This window comes from Haliaeetus albicilla, chromosome 9 (assembly GCF_947461875.1).
Source record: "Haliaeetus albicilla chromosome 9, bHalAlb1.1, whole genome shotgun sequence".
Taxonomy (NCBI): domain Eukaryota; kingdom Metazoa; phylum Chordata; class Aves; order Accipitriformes; family Accipitridae; genus Haliaeetus; species Haliaeetus albicilla.
In genome coordinates, this window is record NC_091491.1 from 24,203,877 (window position 1) to 24,221,657 (window position 17,781).

General features: G+C 45.0%; 1 protein-coding gene across 14 annotated transcripts in view; it reads right to left on the reverse strand.

The window, feature by feature from the left end:
* Positions 1-7,104: 7,104 nt before the first annotated feature.
* The window catches only part of DOCK10 (dedicator of cytokinesis 10), a 166,363-nt gene continuing 155,686 nt past the window's right edge, over positions 7,105-17,781 (reverse strand). For 12 of the 14 annotated variants that reach the window (XM_069792124.1, XM_069792123.1, XM_069792127.1 and 9 more), the window contains 7 exons: positions 16,177-16,323; positions 15,451-15,661; positions 12,993-13,183; positions 12,218-12,318; positions 11,313-11,451; positions 9,301-9,376; positions 7,105-7,837 (listed from right to left, as the gene is read on the reverse strand). In XM_069792124.1, coding sequence (XP_069648225.1) covers positions 7,770-7,837; positions 9,301-9,376; positions 11,313-11,451; positions 12,218-12,318; positions 12,993-13,183; positions 15,451-15,661; positions 16,177-16,323 — 933 coding nt within the window. In that variant the 3' untranslated portion in view covers positions 7,105-7,769. The remainder of the gene's footprint in view (positions 7,838-9,300; positions 9,377-11,312; positions 11,452-12,217; positions 12,319-12,992; positions 13,184-15,450; positions 15,662-16,176; positions 16,324-17,781) is intronic. The other 2 variants (XM_069792126.1, XM_069792131.1) reach the window with 1 other exon arrangement.

Here is a 17,781-nt window from a genome sequence, read left to right on the forward strand (position 1 = left end):
ATCCATCCTAAAATTCAAAGTAGTAATTATTTCTTACTCAGTTTTCCTTTCTCAAACAAAACATACCATATAAAATCTATGTGAGGGTATTTGTATCTATGTAGCTCTATATCTCACACCGTATGCAATCTGCGCAAATACATCTAAAACGTGACTCAGAGCTACAGGGAACATCACGTGGCATTTGAAGGTCACGAAAGTGTATCGCAGGGCAAGTAACACCCTCATTTTTGTTGGAGAACAGCTGTGAATGATTATAGCTAACTGAGACAGCATATGGGGAGCACAGCTTAAAAAGCACACAGAAAATGCATCTTCTATAAAGCTGTGGGGTAATTAATCGGAAGAAAGGGAAACGTGCATTTCTTTGCTACTGTTCAGGGGGAGATGTTCATACTGAGAACTTCAAGATACTTGCTTTAGTGAGTAATGAAGAACCTCAACAACCTGGACAGAAAAGTCAGTAATTATGATTACAGTTTTGCATTACTGAGAATTTTCAAAAAATACCTGCACATCGTCAACTTAATGAAGCGTTACAACCACACACGTACCCCATGTGGACTACGACTCCTGGCCTGAAGGACACTCTTTACTCTAACTCCCACCTCAGTGGGCCTCAGGGATGCTCCCGAGGGCACAGGACATGAGTGGCTGCCCAGGATTGATCCCAAACCTCTGTTAAGCACAACTTCCCTGCAGGGGCAGCAGGACCTCCTCCTGCAGCGCCGTGAGCCAGAACCGCTCGGGTGCCAACATTTCTGAATCTTGAGGCTATACGTGTAAAAGAGACATACAGCCTACTAACTAGAGGCTCTCCCAAATAAGCTTTTACCATTCTGCCTTAAAACGACTCGTACTCTTTTGGCCTGATAATCTAGACACCGTGACAACCTTCCCCTAACGCTGCTGGTTTCGCTGTGCTTTTTATTTTTTCCCCCATCTCCAAATACTCAAACACGTGCCTGGGAAGTAGGACAGTTACTTGATATTTTCCATGGCTAATATTTCACCAAGGAACTGTGCTGGACTTCTCTTGAAAAGAATAATAATGTTCTCATTTCCTCCCTGAGCCGCCCTGCAGCCAACGGCTGCCCACAGCCGCTCTCTGCAGACTGCAAACAAAGAAGTGCTGGAAGTGGAAGGTCCCTCTGTGGGGGAGAGCCATAGGTGCCCAGGCTGGGGTCTGCACGCTCTGCTGCCGGCTGCAAGCCCACCCTGCCACAGTGGCTACCTGGATCACCACCCCATCCACGCAGGGGCAAACTCCGTCCTGTCGCAGCCCCTGCTCCAGTAATGGCTTTGAGTGTCTGTTTTTCTTTTGATGTACATGCTGCTGCATGCACTGGGAAGAAGAGAGTTGGGTTTTGCAGCACACCTCGCTGGGGTGAGCATCACTGTCAGGGGCTGCTGCAGCCCCGGCGGGTGCTGGCGTGCCTAGGGAGGGCACGGCCAGAGGGACCAGCCTCATTTGGAGCAAACTCCGGCACATCCCTGATGTTAAAATGACTTATTCTGTTCAGTTTGAATTAGCAAATTATTTCAGTTGTGTTTTCCAGTAAGAAGGATTATGTGTTTGAAGTATAGAAGAGATGTGATCCAGCCCCAAAGGAGGCAGCGGGAGCAGAGCTGTGTGAATTGCCAGTAAACGGGGTTTGTAACAAGGCGGGAGCCAACAACCCTGCCGCCTTGCGATGCAAGTGATGTGGCCGTGGCAGGTGCTGAGCTTGGAAACTGGATGGCTCCAGCACGTCTGATCTCTGGGCAGCACCGACCCACCGTCCTTAACTTTGGCACCTTTACATCTGCATTCAAGCTTTGATCTCTCTCGTGAGCCGTGCTCTGTCCTGCGCAGGCAGACCTGCTCTTCCTATCAGAGGGCTCACCTGGGAGAAGCCAAGCGGGTGCTCTCCTGCAGAGGAGCTGACCCACGGCAATTTTGGAGCCCAAAAGGCTCACAAGCAGGTTTTCTCTCCGCTGTTGCACTGCGTATGCTCACCAGAGCAGGAGCTGTGCCCCTTCTCGTCAGGACGTACGTACTTGGGGACACCACAAAAGCAAAAAAACCCCGAACAAAATAACAAAAAGAAAATAATAGCCAAGAACATCACATTTCCGATAAGTCTGTTTTGTGTCAGTTGGCTTTCAGGTGTTGGTAGAGCTTGCTGGCTCGTGCTGTCCCTTTCTGTCTCAGAGCAGCGATGTTTCATCAGCAAAGCTCCAGGATTTTGTTGTAGGGTTATAGCTGGGAGATCGTGGCTGCAGCCACTGCCCACTCAGCTCTGCAGGCAGTCCCGACAGCCTCGAGCTTCAATAGCTCCCGGTGCTTTCACGCCTTCTGTTTGCTCATTAGTTTCTGCTGCAATGACGAGTGCTTTGTTGCAATTGTTATTGTCAGCAGCGTTTCCAGCTCCCGCGTCAAAACGGGTTTGGGGAAATAACGCACAGCAACAGACAACACAACCAGACGGCTAATCCCTACAACTGCAGGCAGCGCTACGTGGCCCGGCAGCCCTTTGTGCTTCCACAGCGATGCCCTGGGCCCGACTGACAGCCAGTAACCAAGGGCCCCCCAGTTAACTGCCCGCTGCACACCCCACGCGTGCGGAAGCCGCCCCAGCAGAGGCGGCAGCTCGTCTGCCTTCTGGGACGTCCCGGGTGCGGCCGCAACAGGTCCTCGGGCAGCCCCTTCCTTACTGCAGGGAGGGGAGCTGGAGGAGAAACTCTGCCCGCTCTGCACCGCAGCCTCCAGAAAGCAAGACGAGGACAGGAGGAGCAGGAAACCTGTGTGGGCCGATGGGTCTGTGCCAAGCGGTGCCTGCTCGAGCAGCTCATCCTAAAGCAGAGGGGATACAGCAATGGTGAAGCTGAAAGTCCTTCCCGGTCATGATCATAGTTCTCTATGGGCTTGGCTATTCTTTTGGATTGTTTATCTCAATGCGATTTTCCTAAATGAGAAACACGTTCTAGTTTTCTTTTTTTTTTTTGTCTTTTTTCCCTTCTTTTTTCCTTTCCTTTTCTGCAGCTTTGGATGCTTTTCTCAAAATCCTATTTCTCTGTTCCCATTCAATATTTGATTTCAATGTCCTTTAACTGCCATGGTTCAAAATTCACTTCGTGGCTTTAATTGCTTGTGAATGCGTAACTGATTATTTTTGCAATAATCCAAATATTACGAGAAAAGTCTTTTGCATGCATACCAAACTTGTTAAAGTTATGCATGCATTTAAATCCATAGCAGATACTTTTAAGATATCCCTGATAAATCATCTGTCTTGAAGGTTCATCCTCCCATATTAGTTACATCTGAAATAGTCAGTTGCCAGTTTTAAAAATGTTCAAAACTGAAGTAAAAGATACATGCAGCCTGATGCTTCTAAGCATGTGGGGCAACATTTTTCACACTGAGGTCCAAAAATCCATGTTCAAAGCTACGCATGAATGCAATTTCACTTTTTCCCAGATCCAGGCCTGTGGCTGGGCAGCACAGGGGTGGTGTGTCTGGAGTACAAATGATACAGATCGTCCTTCTGTTTCTGATTTGAATATTATTAAGAAAAAAACCCACAAAACCATCTCTGTTCAGATCAACATTACGTTCCCAACGTAACATCTCTTCAGTAGTGAATGTTAAGATATAATTACCCTGTAAGGAATGATTCCTATTAAACTTTTAATACATCTCCCTCTAATTGAAATTTAAGCCTTTGGTTGTGGTTGGGTGTCACTAAAGATGTGATTAAACATAAAATATGTATAAGGCTTAACTCCTTTTGAGGTGTTAGGATAGCTCCCACTAAGTAACAAACATAAGTAATTTCTTTTGCACTCTAAAAAGTTTTTAAAGTAGCTCGATTTGAGGCTGGTGCAGGAAGAGCTCCTTCCTCAGATGAGAGGGAATCTTTCGCCAGCTTCGCCTACAGCAGCAGGGGCATGAGAGCCTTCTCCAGCTCAGCTTCACCCTCCGCCTTCCTGCCCCTTGTATCCCGCTCCCTCGCAGGGCTTCGCGCTGCCCCAAACATCCCCCTCTGCCACCTGCCTCTCCTCTGGCTCCGGCTGCCTCGCAGTGTTCCTCTTCTGTGTCGTAGCTTCTCAGCCTGTGCTTAGAAGTCTTCTTACGCAGAACTATCGGCCGTGAAGCTATAATGGAGAAAAATGTAGACTTTCCTCTTACACAGGTAATCTGAACGTGAGAGTTGAACATGACAAGTGTCAGCAAGGATATCAAGAATAGTCCTAAAGCAAACACTTGCGCATTTGCCTGTTAATAAACTCGCTCATAGCCTAAAAATCAGTCCTGTCCAACTTTCACCTGTAAAGGTAAATGTCTATGTAATTCCACACTTATCAAGAACTTAGACAACGACTTGAAGAAGTATGGGCAGCTGTTCTCCCCATCCATCTTTCTTTCTTTTCTTCAAGCAGCACAACGAACAAAATTTTGATGCAGCGTTTCTCACCGCCACCTTTGTCCGGTCCCCTGGGACATCTGTGCTCAGGCCACCAAGGCCCTGCCCATCGTGCAGTAAAAATAAAACCTATGAATGTCAGCAGTGGGAAAGTGCATCTGCTCTTGTACTTGTCTCCTTCCCTGAACTGCTCTTCTCCGTGTGTTTTACCTGCCTTGAGCTGATTATTTGTGCATAAAAGAAAACAAGTGATGGAAGTTTTCTGTGTGGTTATTTTAAAATTGCCCCAATAATTGAAATAAAGCAAGTCCAGAGAATCACTTTCAAAAGTGATTGAAAAATAAACCCAGCTGTAAGAATACACTGTGAAATAACTCACTGGAGAAAACCTCAGCTCCGAGAACAGCTGACCATATTCTTGTGGTTGCCTTAGACAAAAGGAGTCTCAGAGTGGAGCTTTTGGCAGAAAAAAATTGGTGTAGACCTCACATAATCCTAAGAGTTTGAAAAGCAGCAATTGTATGAAAGACCCCTTTCTTACAGCGCTTGCTCTATGGCGTGCAATGCCCATCGGGCATCAGCGTTTATAACACTGTTCAGTTCTGTGAAGGTTTCATTGCCCACGGATGGCGGTGGATGGGGGATTCAGTGCTGACACATCTAACTTCTGCAGTTTTGATGGCTGAATTTTATGGCGGTGAAGGGCCGAACGCCATCTTTGTAATAAACCTACAGCCTCACGTGCCTTCTGCATTTCTCTCATTCTCTCCTCCCAAACTCTGGGACAATCCATGGTTTAATGCTTTGTTTTCTTTCCCTGTTGTGGCCCTGGTTCAAAGCTAATGTTTGCTAATTGCTTTCATGCAACTATGTTGAAAGTGCTTCAACACAGCAGGAGATGAAAAGCCATCTGGAATAAGGACCCAGCTACACTCAAGCCTGAGCATCTCTCACACCAGCCATAAGGTAACAGCCAGAATATGGGCTGGATTTTCAAACCCCAGAGGTGGCTGCAGAGCTGGTGGCTTAAAACAAACCAAACCCCACAACACTTAGACTTACACATGAAACTCATTTTTGTGTGCAAGCTATTGGGAAAACAATCCAGGGATCTCCTTACCTTTGCTTTACAGACCACGGCTTGGCTTCAGACCAGCCTGGTGTCAGCTTGCAACATTCCGTTGGTGCAAACCATGCTTTTGCAATCTAGTTATTCCCAAAGACGCCCAACAGATTTAGTTGCTTAATTCTCGTGAACGTTAATTAGGAACAGTCTGCCTCCAGATCACCTTGATGGCTTCTGAAGTACCCATCCATAAACACAAATCATAGTAAATGCAAAATGAGACCAGTGAGGCCAACAAACTAAGGGACAAGGCAGCTCGATGCTCACTTACCTCCTCTGTACTGCAGCTTCCTGCTGCCGCCACTGATGACTGGTTCCTCCCATACATACAAACAAGCAGGTAACTTCACCTACCACTACATATACAGTATAAAGCAGGTTAAATTTTGGGCCAGAAATCATTCCTTTCAGCAGAATATTGGTTTTGAACAGCGCAGGGTCCGAAGAGCAGAGCTGGGCTTTTCAAGGCGAGGATGAGGAGGACGCCTGGCTCTCCATCCAGCCGCGTGGTTGACGCTGGCGTGCAGCACACAGGTGAAAGCTTGGGCTATTATCAAGTCACGGGCGTGGGCTTACACCGCTGCTGCACTAACGCTGGAGCTGGGCCCATCCCAACCACTTCCCTCCTTCCCCTACCACGAAAGAACACTGTGTGGGTTTCAACCCTTCGCAAAGATTTCTTCTGAAAAATCCTAGATCTGCTGATCGTGAGACACAGCAGCAAGTGCTGGCAGCACACGCAGCGCGGGCAAGCAGGCAGAGACTGGATGATGGCACTTCCACCTTGCACGTATAAGATGGGGTGAATTTAGAGGCCACCCTTGGCTCTTGCCTGCAGGGCCAGGGTACAACTTGAGTTGAGATTCACCAGTTGTGAACTGGGGGTGTCACAGGAGGAGATACAGGGAAAGGAGACAGTAGAGTAGACTGAAGCAACGTGATGGAAAAACCCTCCTGGTATCCCCATGTAGCAAGACATAGCGCTGGTCTCTGACCTGATCGAACACTCGTGAACCTGTGGAGGCCTCTGGGGAATCACCAGGGTTTCTTCAGGGAAAATGAGCCACAGCTTAACAGAACTGTGGGGTGTGCATGAGTAGGAGAGGGATCCTAACATACATGCACCACAAGCAGGAACCCCTGAAAGCAGGGATTTTTCTATGGGCAAAGGAATGAACATGAAGGACTGTGGGAGTGCTGAGGTTAAAAGGAACTCATAAGAGCTGGCAGAACCGCTCCACCACATCTCAACATGAGCAGAGACACCGAAACAAACGTCTCGCTAGAGGCATACGGTTTCCCAACAGGCCCTGGACAAAATCTGGGACTACGAACTTCAAAGGAAGAGCAGAGCTTCCTTGGCCTCAAGCAGAACGACTACACCGAGCCCCTGTTTCCCACAGTGGCCTCAGTCTGGGGCCATGGAGATAATCTGAAGCCACATTCCGCAGATGGTCACAAACGTCTCTATCAGCAACCGCAATGCAACAGACAGCTGGGATGCAGGAGGCATCCTGATCTCCACTGCTCTGGAAAGTGCTGACATGGGAATGAACCAATGCACAGACCTTCAAAGAGAAAAATTTATGGATGCTTTTATACACATACACAAATATTTTAATATAATGGTAACTGAAATGTTATCCATATTCTTAGTACTGTCATAATTAACTAAAAAGATATTTTTTAAATTTTGTAAAAATGACATATTTTACACATCTTCTATTTACAATTGCAATATACTTAAATGTTATAAAACATCCACTCTGACCTTTAAAATATATGTATATGAGGACTTAGTATTAGATATATTATAATTTATAGCAAACTTAGGGTTTGCTGTGTACCTATCCGTTCAATGGGAATTTCATAATCAGCCTGACTTAATAAAGGCTGCTCGAAACCAAAAAATCGACAACAAAAAAAAGATAAGGAATGTGCAAATACCGGGGCAGGCAAAAAATAAAAAAAATATCAAGCTTGCAGTTTTAAAAAATAACACTGTGAAGACTTCCAATAAATTAAAATCAGAACCCACAAATCCTTTTCCTGGCATTGTCCGTGAACAAATTAATTTTCAGTACTATTAATCTAAAAGGAAAAAAAACCCCCAAACCAAAGAACACCCCCCCCCCCCAGCCACCCCAGATCTTCCCAAGGCCGTGTGTTCCCCATGCCGCGGTCAAGCATCAGGATTTGCTGCGGTGGTTGCTGCTGGCACAGACGAGCTGACTCTATTGATGACCCGCGAGTAAGTGCGCTCCATTCCTTGCTGTTTTGCCGAGTCCTCCTTGTATACAATCTTTTCATAAAAGAAGAAAAGAAAAAAAAAATGCAACAGTGAGAGAGATCTGAATAGTTTGGTGCCTGAAGTGTTCATTGTCTAACCAAGGATTTCCCATTTTTTATTTATTACACAATGATGCTAAGGATCTGACAGAGGAAAAGGACCTTTGCCTGGGGACACAGAATTGACCAGAGGCTGCAGTGAGAGGGATGACTTCCTCTGAGCTGGGGGGATAAATGGAGCTGGGGTCACTGGCTTCTGCCAAGCGGTGCTTCATGGGGTTCCCTGAACTGTGTTTCTCTAACAACTCTCACACAAACACAACTGACAAGTCACCTACATCTTGTAAATTCAGCAGGCACCTGCACTAGCACCTACTGACCGTGGTAGAGACAGGTCCCAGCTCTGCCCACTCAGTCATTTGGGGCATGGAGCATCCCCACTGAGCTTCACACACATGGCAGCTGAAAAAATGTGTCCGTCAGCGGGGTTTGGACCAATCGCCAGGCTGAGGCTGCAGGCAGAGCTGCACTCTCAGGGAGGAGCAGTGGCAAAAGCTTCTTCCGCCCTGTCCTGCGTATAGGCTTTAGCAAGAAGGAAGGTTTCTTTTGGTAATAGCTATTTTTCCTACTTCTATAAACAGACTGAAAACCTGCCTTCTTCCGTGGGGCGCTATGTTGAAGCATTCACAGCAGAGACGTGGGCCATCCCCACTGACCAACACAGCCATCAGCGGTGGAAGAGAAACGTCCCCCATTCACAAAGCTCCAGGTGCACGTAATCTTACGCCATCAGCCCCCAGTGAGCCCTGGTCAGGGTTGCTCCCTGGCAGCACCCAGCGAAGCCAGGAGAGCTGCAAGGAGAGCAGGGCAGCGCGGCGGAACGCAGGCAGGCTGCGGCACACGCTGTCTGCCCAGACTGCTGACTCGCCCAGCTGTGACTCAAATCCAACGCTCTCCAGGGCCGTCGGAAGAAGAGAGCTTGGGGCAGCTGCTGTTGCGCTGGGCTGTGCCAGTCCTGCCGAACCGTGGGCATCTGGGCTTGCACACTCTCCACTGGGGCCTCGGCCTGGCATACAGCCACGAGCAGTGTGCTGGGCAGGTCTGTAAGAAGGGGACCATACTCATGGGACAAGGGGGCTTGGCTTAATCAGTACCTTTCTATGCCATTTGTCCCCGGCCCTTCCGTCCGGCCGCTTTTGCTACTACTGGCGCATGCTTTTGCATTAGGAGGCTCTTGTCGAGCTGCCCCACTGAGCTCCCCAAGTTCACAACTAGGGTCCTAAAGAACATGCATCTCAACACTGCTCATGGACAATATATCACACACACACCTTGTCTTTTTTTTTTTTTTTAACTCCCTGAGCAAGGGACTCATTAGACATGAAGCTAAACAAACATACCAAGTAGAAAAACCATCAAGTGAGGAAAGTACATGACATTAAAAGAAAAAAGTAGATGTAAGAAAAATGAACATACCACTTTTGGCTATGGTATTGAGGGAAATGTTAGACAGGGAAGAAGAGAAGCTGTATAAGCAAGGACCATGACAGAGCTGTCAGAAAAGAAAAACAAAACAAAACAAAACAAGAGAAAAACATATGGTGATGAAAGAGTCACTGTCAGTGGGTAAGCAAACAAAACCTTCTTGAATGCAATAGAAAATATGGCAAATCTTACTGGTGTAAAGCACACAGCACAGTTACAAAAGAGCCTCAAACTTTCCAACTGTGAGATAAATATTGCAGCCACAGTTTACAGCATGTGATCTCTCTGAAGCACTGCTCTGCTCAGAAGTAGGGAGTTCACGCATTCATTGCAAGAGGAGTAGAGTTTTCCCAAAAAGCCACGTTGCCTGGAAAACTGGGCTGTCGCTTATAAGGCTGGCCCACAGGGCTATAAGTGGGAGACTGGTTTTCAGTGTGGACTTTCAAATTCAGATGGGTTTGGTTAAACAGTTGACGATTTTTACTTTTGCAGGATGAACTCTTAACTTTACATATGAACATTGTTACGTACAAGTAATTTTGTATTATTTAGTCTTTTTGTTTACATAAAGATAACTCAGAGCTCACTGACAAATACAGGTGTGAGTATTTAATAGAACTCACCAAATATTTTATGAATGCTGAAACTCATGGGATGCTCATACGTCACTTAAGTTGACCATACATTTTCCATTTTTGTGGGGAACAGGGGGAACAGTAGTACACACAAGACATATGGTACTGCCTATGCATATTGGCTGGATGGCCAAAATAACTTCCACGAGAGAGGCGTAAACATTAAGTAACAAATGATACCCTTAATACTTACATACTTAATATAACAAACAGTGATAAATATTAGTTATGATAAGATTATTGGAATGCTTGATGTTCACAAATCTTTACACACCTAAAGAGGAACGGAGCACAAGTCACAGAACAGCAGCCAGGACTGAGCTGGACCCCCATCTGGCATACACCCAGCCTTCAAAGCAATTATGCAGCTTTACACCCTGTGAAAAACTAGCTCAATTCCACAGGAAGTATAACAATGGGCCAAAAATTCTGGTAAATCCTTATTCTCCTCACACGTGAAGATGAATAATACAGCATGGTCTAATGGGGTGCCAATTAGACATTCCCGTGAGATGCCATCACTGATACCAATGGTTAAACAAAGTAACTGTGCACAAATAGTGCTTATGTGCACTATAGGCACCTGGAAATGCAGTGCAACTGCTACAGAATGTCTCAGATGCAATCTAAGGTGGCCTACACACAAGCATGCAGAGAAATAATTAAGCATGATTTACTTTGCACTTTAGTATGCGGAATCACTCAATATTTCAATTAGAACAGAAAACATAATAAAAAACATCTGCATAGACACAGCAATAGAATAGCTGTAAGTGTGCACTGAAGTCCAGTTCAGTATTTTGGGATGCATTTCATATAACGTAGCCGTGCACGCTCATCCTTCTGAAGCTGCCAAAGGCTGAACTACATGGCATGTATTTTGACAGTGTACTTAAATATAAAAAAACATAAACAAGAAATAACTCTTGCTCTGAAAGCTGAATACAAATAGAAACTATAACAATACCTCCTCCAGTTACAAGCTAGGTCTTAAAGGCAATTTAGTGTTTTAATTAAATATATCACAGCTGTAGGATAAAGCAAGCAAAGCATAAACCACTAGTTTAACTGATTATCTTTCTATGCCTCTAGACCTCAGTCTGCATTTAGCCTCATGAACATTCAACTCTTCGGTATGTAGCAAGACAGGTAGAAGACAAATCTTTGTTGATCAACCAGATTCATTATATATAATACAGCTGGATTTGAAAAAGGCGTCTGTGTGGAGGAGTAAACTATATTTTCTCGGTGACTGTTGCACTACCAGGTTTTGCTTCTAGTATTTTGCTCTACAGCTTCATTTGTTACTAGAAGACACAATTAGCCACCCTCATTCAGCCCAACCAGCACGAAAATAGATGATCTAACCTGTTCATTCATAACTGCAGAAAGCTCGCTGAGCATATCCTTATAATGAGACTTCATCTCTCCCTGATACTCAAATTGGTCCTCCTTAATAAGGCGTTCGTTGACATCAAGAGCATGTCCACATGCTTCGGCAAATTGCCTACGAGCACAAAACCACAAAGAACAACCATACAAATTTTGTAGTAATGAACCCCCCCCCACACACACACATTACTGTACCTCTTCTCCCCCTTGCAAATCACACCTTGTTAGAAGTGAATTTCAGAACTCATCCTCAGATCAAAAGGAACATAGGCTACTAGGTGCCCTGGGTTCAGCTGGGATAAAGTTAATTTTCACAGGAACCTGGGAGAGGGCACAGCCGGGACAGCTGACCTGAACTAGCCCAGGAGCTATTCCATACCGTGTGCCATCGTGCTCAGTATATAACTGGGGAGCGGGCTGGGGGGGTTCTCTCTCGCTCGGCTTTCGGGGGGGAAGTGGCGGAACGTCGGGTTCTGGGTGGTGAGCAGTTGCACTGTGCATCACTCCTTTTGTATATTCTTTTATTAGTACCGTTGTTGTAACTTCTCTTTTTGTGTTGCCCCAGTAAATTGTCCTTATCTCAACCCACAAGGTTCCCTTTTTTTTTTTTCTTTTCTCCTTTCTGATTCTTCTCCCCATACCACCGGAGGGGGGCGGGGAGGAGTGAGTGAGCCGCTGCACGGTCCTTCCTTACCGGCTGGGCTGAAACCATGACACTAGGATAGGCCAAAACTTCAGTAAATGTTTTCTTGGGAATGACTTGTAAGATAGGGTAAATGCAGATGTAAATTAGCTTGGTTCAATTCAGCCTGATTTCATGTCACACCTACTCATGCTACTCATACTATGCAGAGGGTGGAAAGTCTAAACTTAATGTTTACCTGAAGATTTCCTTCAAAAGCTTAACTTGATTATCAGGATATCTCTTAGCATTTGTTTCTTCAAGAAAAGCTCGAGCATAGGCCATTGGTCCAGCATTTACCTGGGGGAAAAACACATAGCTTAAGTGCAGAGAACAAGCAGTTTGTTGTCTTTCTCTCTTGTGTTTCAAGGCTTGGGGACTGGCCTCAGGCAACCGAGCCTGTGTGAGGAACATCACCTCACTCCTCTTGTCACCTGGATGAAACCTGAAGAGTTTTACTAAAGAAAAGGGAGCTGGTCAGCCTTGCACAAACTGCAGATCTCTGCCGGCCATTGAAAGTCCTCAGCTAGTTAACCATCTAGAAAGCTGTATGTCTGAAGACATTTTAACGAGGGCACCAGAAATACACGCACCTCTCACCAATCCCAACTTTTCTAAATAGGACATGACAAAACCAATCCTATCAAAACTCCCCTTAAAGTATCTGCACACTTGGCTGTGTGATGGGCTGTATTCTTAAGTGACACGATGGACGTGTTAGAAAGGTCTTAATGTATATTTAGAGAAGATTTGACTAAAATAGTTATATTTGCACATAAGTCGAGCAGTCATCAACATCAGTGGAAAACTTTCAATTTCCTTAAATTTTTAGAGTGGGTTCCAAAAGCATTGGAACACAAGACATGACCAGAAATATAAAATAGACAAAATGTGTCTGGAATGACAAAAATAAAAATAAATATTTAGGTAGATGCATTTTGAAAAAAGCAGAAAAAGGCGCAAATTGTCATTACCTTGACACTGACACTTCCTTGGAGTTTGAGCTGCAGTCGGATCATGTCCACTTCTTCCATTGTGCAAAGCTGATTGAGCTCTGAGACTTTTTTGGACATCTCATCAATCGCTACTTCAATAGGATTCAGCTCTGTGCTGGTTTGGCTTATGACTTGAATACGCTTCTTCACGTAGGGAAACAAGTGACTGGCTACTCAAAAGCAAGAAACTTATCAGACAAACTCACCCAGCAAGAGAGTATCTAAGAAAGCAAAACTATTAAGTCAAAGAATGAACTTTTAACTTTGTCAACCTCTTTATCAATTCATACAAATTAAGTTTTAATCACCCATTGAGCAAAAGTGACGCAGGTCTAAATTGAATTTTGATATACCTGGCACTGGAAGAGCACTTCCTTTTGAATTCACCACTGTTTGCTACAGAGTTCTGTCACAGCCACGTGGCAAAAAGCTCTCACTGCTCAGATTTTAGAACCCACAGATTTCTCCTTCTGAGTTAAAGCACCAAATAAGCCCATACCGAACTTCAAACAGCTCAAAACATCCTATCAAACATGTTTCAAGTTAGAGGCGGGAGCCTCTAGTTTAGCTCAGTTGGGTATTGCTCACCCACAGATAAACTACTATTAAAACATCATCCTTAGAGAAGTAAGGAGTTACTTTTAGTATTCAACCCAAATACTGCTATGGGAGATGACAGAGGAATTATTCATCGTTAAAACCCCTTCCTTCCAGTCAAGGCCTTTTCCCGGATCTCAGAGAGTCTGGCAAAGGTACCGTTATGGCGCGTTAAAAGTCTGATCTAAGCTAACACTCTTTTCCTGATGGCCCCACACACTTTGGAAGGCCTCCCGAACTCTGCCAGTCAGCTCCAGCTTACAGGGTGGCTGTCTCCTTGGAGAGCAGGACACCCAGGGCTTCCAGAGCTGGAAGCACGAGTACCAGGCAGGGCAGAGCCAGCAGTCCGCAGACCGCAGCCGGACTGCACTTGTCCTCTGTGCAACCCAGGCAGCAGGCTCTGGAGCAGAGATGCTGAGTGGGCACCGATCCAGCCACCCAGTACCTCTGCGCGAGCACAGTTAACTTCCATTGGTCTTCCAGTCGCACCGGTAAGCCTTGCTTTCTTCTCAAACTATAAGCACTTCTTTTTAGGGAGAAAGCAAATGAAAATATGTGACTTTATCAAAGCGGGGGGGGAGGGGGGAGTGGGGGGAAGGGGAAAAAGAAAAAAGAAAAAGATGTTTCTTTTACAGAAAAGGACTGAGGTAAGGCAGGTGCCAGAGGGAAAAGCAGGGGAGAAGAGAAGGTCATCGAATTCCCACCCAATGCCGAAGACGGAGCCAGGCTGAGAGTGGTGGGAGCTGACAAGAGCATGTAATAACCTAGGGAAAATATTCTGCTGGAAGAACATCCCTCTCTGTTTTTGCCAGACATAACTTAATAGCTGCACTTTCAAGTCCGTGAAACTACCTGCTTCAGTACAGATCGCAAAACACCTACTGCTGCTCAAGCACTTAAAAAAACCACACACAAGCTACTCCTCCTTTCTTCTTCTTACAAGCAAAGCTATGTCATGTAACAAGATGCCCTCAGACAACCAGTACCTCTTTCCCTGACTTGCCAGAACAAAACTTTTAGGCGACTACGCCTGTACTGTAAGCAGCTTTCTTCACTTTGCCCTTTGGGAGAAGCAGACGCACTGAAGTTGGTGGGGAACTGGATTTTCTGTCACTCAGGAGACTTTGCTGTGAACATTGGCCTCCCTGCTCACAGCTGCCCATGAGAACAACGTCTCCATCTCAGACAGTTTCTCATACTCCCAGCCAAAATTCAGGCAGTTCAAGTTTCAGTACTAGTTTCACGAAGGATTCCTCTTAAAAAGAGATATCAATCACGGTAAGGAACTAAACATTTTCTGTTTAACATGACTCAGTAAGAAAGACATATCTAGGGCTCCTGACTTTTCTGTCTTAAAACACTGATTGTGCCCAATGAGATGAAATCTTACCTCTCACTTTAAAAAATTCTATATAATGTACCTTACTCCCATTTTGAACAAAAGTTAGTATCTGAGTTTTACTCTTCTTACTCTTCTTAGCAGAATAGGCACCTACTTTGCTTTTTGACTTGTTTACTATTAAAAGAACAATGGTTCTGAGTGCTAAGCTGCCTCCAGCAGAACCACTCCCAAATTACATCACTGCAAGAACAGTTAAGATGTCAATAATGAGGAAAAATAAGACAGCTGATGACTCTACAAATGAAAAGAACTTTCCCTAGGACAGTCAGCAGGATTGTAAGAAACACATACTTTGCCAATGGACACACTTAAAAGATGACTTATTCTGCATAACGTGCTGTGCCCACTGACTGCAGAAAATCTGGCACATGAAACACACTGCTGGGCTTAACTGGCAAAGGTGGGACGGGAGGGGGGAAACAGCCTGAGCAAACGTACTTGTCAGGATTGTGCGCCTCTTGCACTGCTCTTCTACACCTCCGTGCTTTTTTCCTGAGAGTGTGAAAGGTGTTTCAAACACAAAACGGTTGATGTTGTGATGCATTTCAAAGTCGGTCTTTCGATCTTCGGCTTCTTTCTCTTCAAAGAAAGGCGTGACATATGTCACCTGGATATAGGCATATTTTGGATCCAGGTCTTTGGGATTGACCTGTGTAACAGTGGCAAATGTAATAAAATTCTGTTAAGTGTGATGAGCTTCCAAGGCATCCATTATATTTCTGATGCTTTTATCTATCATAGCAATACTGATTAAAACTGAGACGTCCAAATGTAATATCCGGACCACAGATTAATACAAAGATATTTAACCAAAAGGCCTCTAAGAACAGTGAGACTTTTGAACATAGCCATTGGCAACAGTGGATGAAAGCTAAATGAGAGAGAAAACAACCTGCTTCCGCATTGCAGTAAGCAACTGCATGCTCTCTGCAGGCATATGCTAGAATATGCTCTCTTCCCACTGACTGTGATGCCCTGCTATAACATTGTCGTTTCCATACAGCACCTGCCACACTATAAAGTGAGGGTCTTTTTTTGGTTGTAAAACTAGATCACAGTAGTTTACACGTACACTCGGTTCACATTCATTGAAAACACAGCTCCCCAAACATGAAGCGTGCAGTCAGTTCTCCCCCTTGTGCAAAAACTGCGTGTCTTCCGTACCTTGTTGGAATCCTGGATGATCTTCACATTATCTATTCCAAACTTGTCTGCATAAAGTTTCATCAGCCTTTGAGAGATCTCAGACAAGCCGGTTAATTTGGGTTCTTTATAGATATACTCTTTACCTTCCTCTTCTTCAAAAAACCCCTATTTGGAAAGAAACAGAAGGATACAGTGAACACAACAGGCAGGGGAAAGCCTAAACAAGGAGCTTACATCAGAAATCAAGGTTGCCCATATACCCACCAGAGCATCCAGTATGCCATTTCCAGCACCTAAGTTAAAAGCTTACCTCTCTCCACTCCTAGCAGACACATGCCTAGAGGTCTGCATTTATACTGGTCTGGTATCTCTGAAGTTACCCAGGAACTAACTCATACACATTTATTCATGTAAGAGGCCTAGCTGTTTAAAAAGTTCAAGTGCTTTCTTCAGAATGCTGATGTGGGCATGATGGAAAAACCCTAATGAGTTAAAAATTGGACATTAAAGTTCTTTAAATTTTAATCATTTGGTTAAATTAACTATTTTGGAAGCACTATGCTAACAGAACATGAGTGTAACAGCTGTTTGCTGGATGCCTAGGCCAGCTGGGGTGCATGCAGCATGTCACCTCCAGCACATCCCATCTGGGAGCCACGTGTGCAGGCAAAGGCTGGACACTGTGCAAGGCACTGCTGCCTGCGGCGATTGCGTGGGGCACTCCTGCCCACAGTGATGCGTGGGGCCATGGCATGCGAAGCACCTGTGAACTGGTCTGCATCTGTTCAGGGCAGCTGAAGAGGAACTCTGGTGGCATCTTGAAAGGTCATATGGAATTGCAGCATTTTCAGAGACAATTAGTAAATGATTTACACTTGAAAAGAAAAAAAAAAAAGACACACAGACTGTGCTTCTTTACAAAAAAGCTCCATGTTGTTAAGGTCATTACTTATTACACTGGATGGACTTGGCAGAGCTTTAGTAAAAGGCTCTATTGAAGAGCTGAACAAGAACCTGCCAGGCTTCAGAAGAAATGCCAACCTCAGAAAATTAACACAATGTTGCGTCACGTATGGGTGAGGCACTCAACTGCTACATGATGAACATGTACATCAACACTCTGGGAGAAGCTCTGCCAGCTGAGGAGAAGCAGCAAGTGCCCCATTAACAAGGACTGATTTATCCCAACACCATGAGCAGCACCAGCCCTCATCCTAGGATTTCATATGCTGCTGATGAAATCTGGCAGTGTTAACCGCTGCAGCTGCACCCAAAGCCTCCTCCTTTCACCTTAATGCAAAGTGACCCAGAGGAAAATACCTGAAGCTGTGGGGATAAAGGGGAAAAGGCAGATAACGTTAATGATGTCAGACCCAAGGCCCTTTAAACTTAACACCATGTGGCTTGGACAGCTAGTTCTACAGTATGGCTGGGCAAACTGCCATCTGTTGAAAAACAGAGAAGCACAAATGAATGAAGTCAAGAGATAACCTCCAAAATCTCTTTGGAAGGTACTCATGCAAAATCCAGCTTTTTCATGTGGAAGTATATTTCAACTTCGGCCACTAAAATTATTTGCTAGGCAAATCTCCACAGAATTAAAATAAATTAGCTGTAAATTTC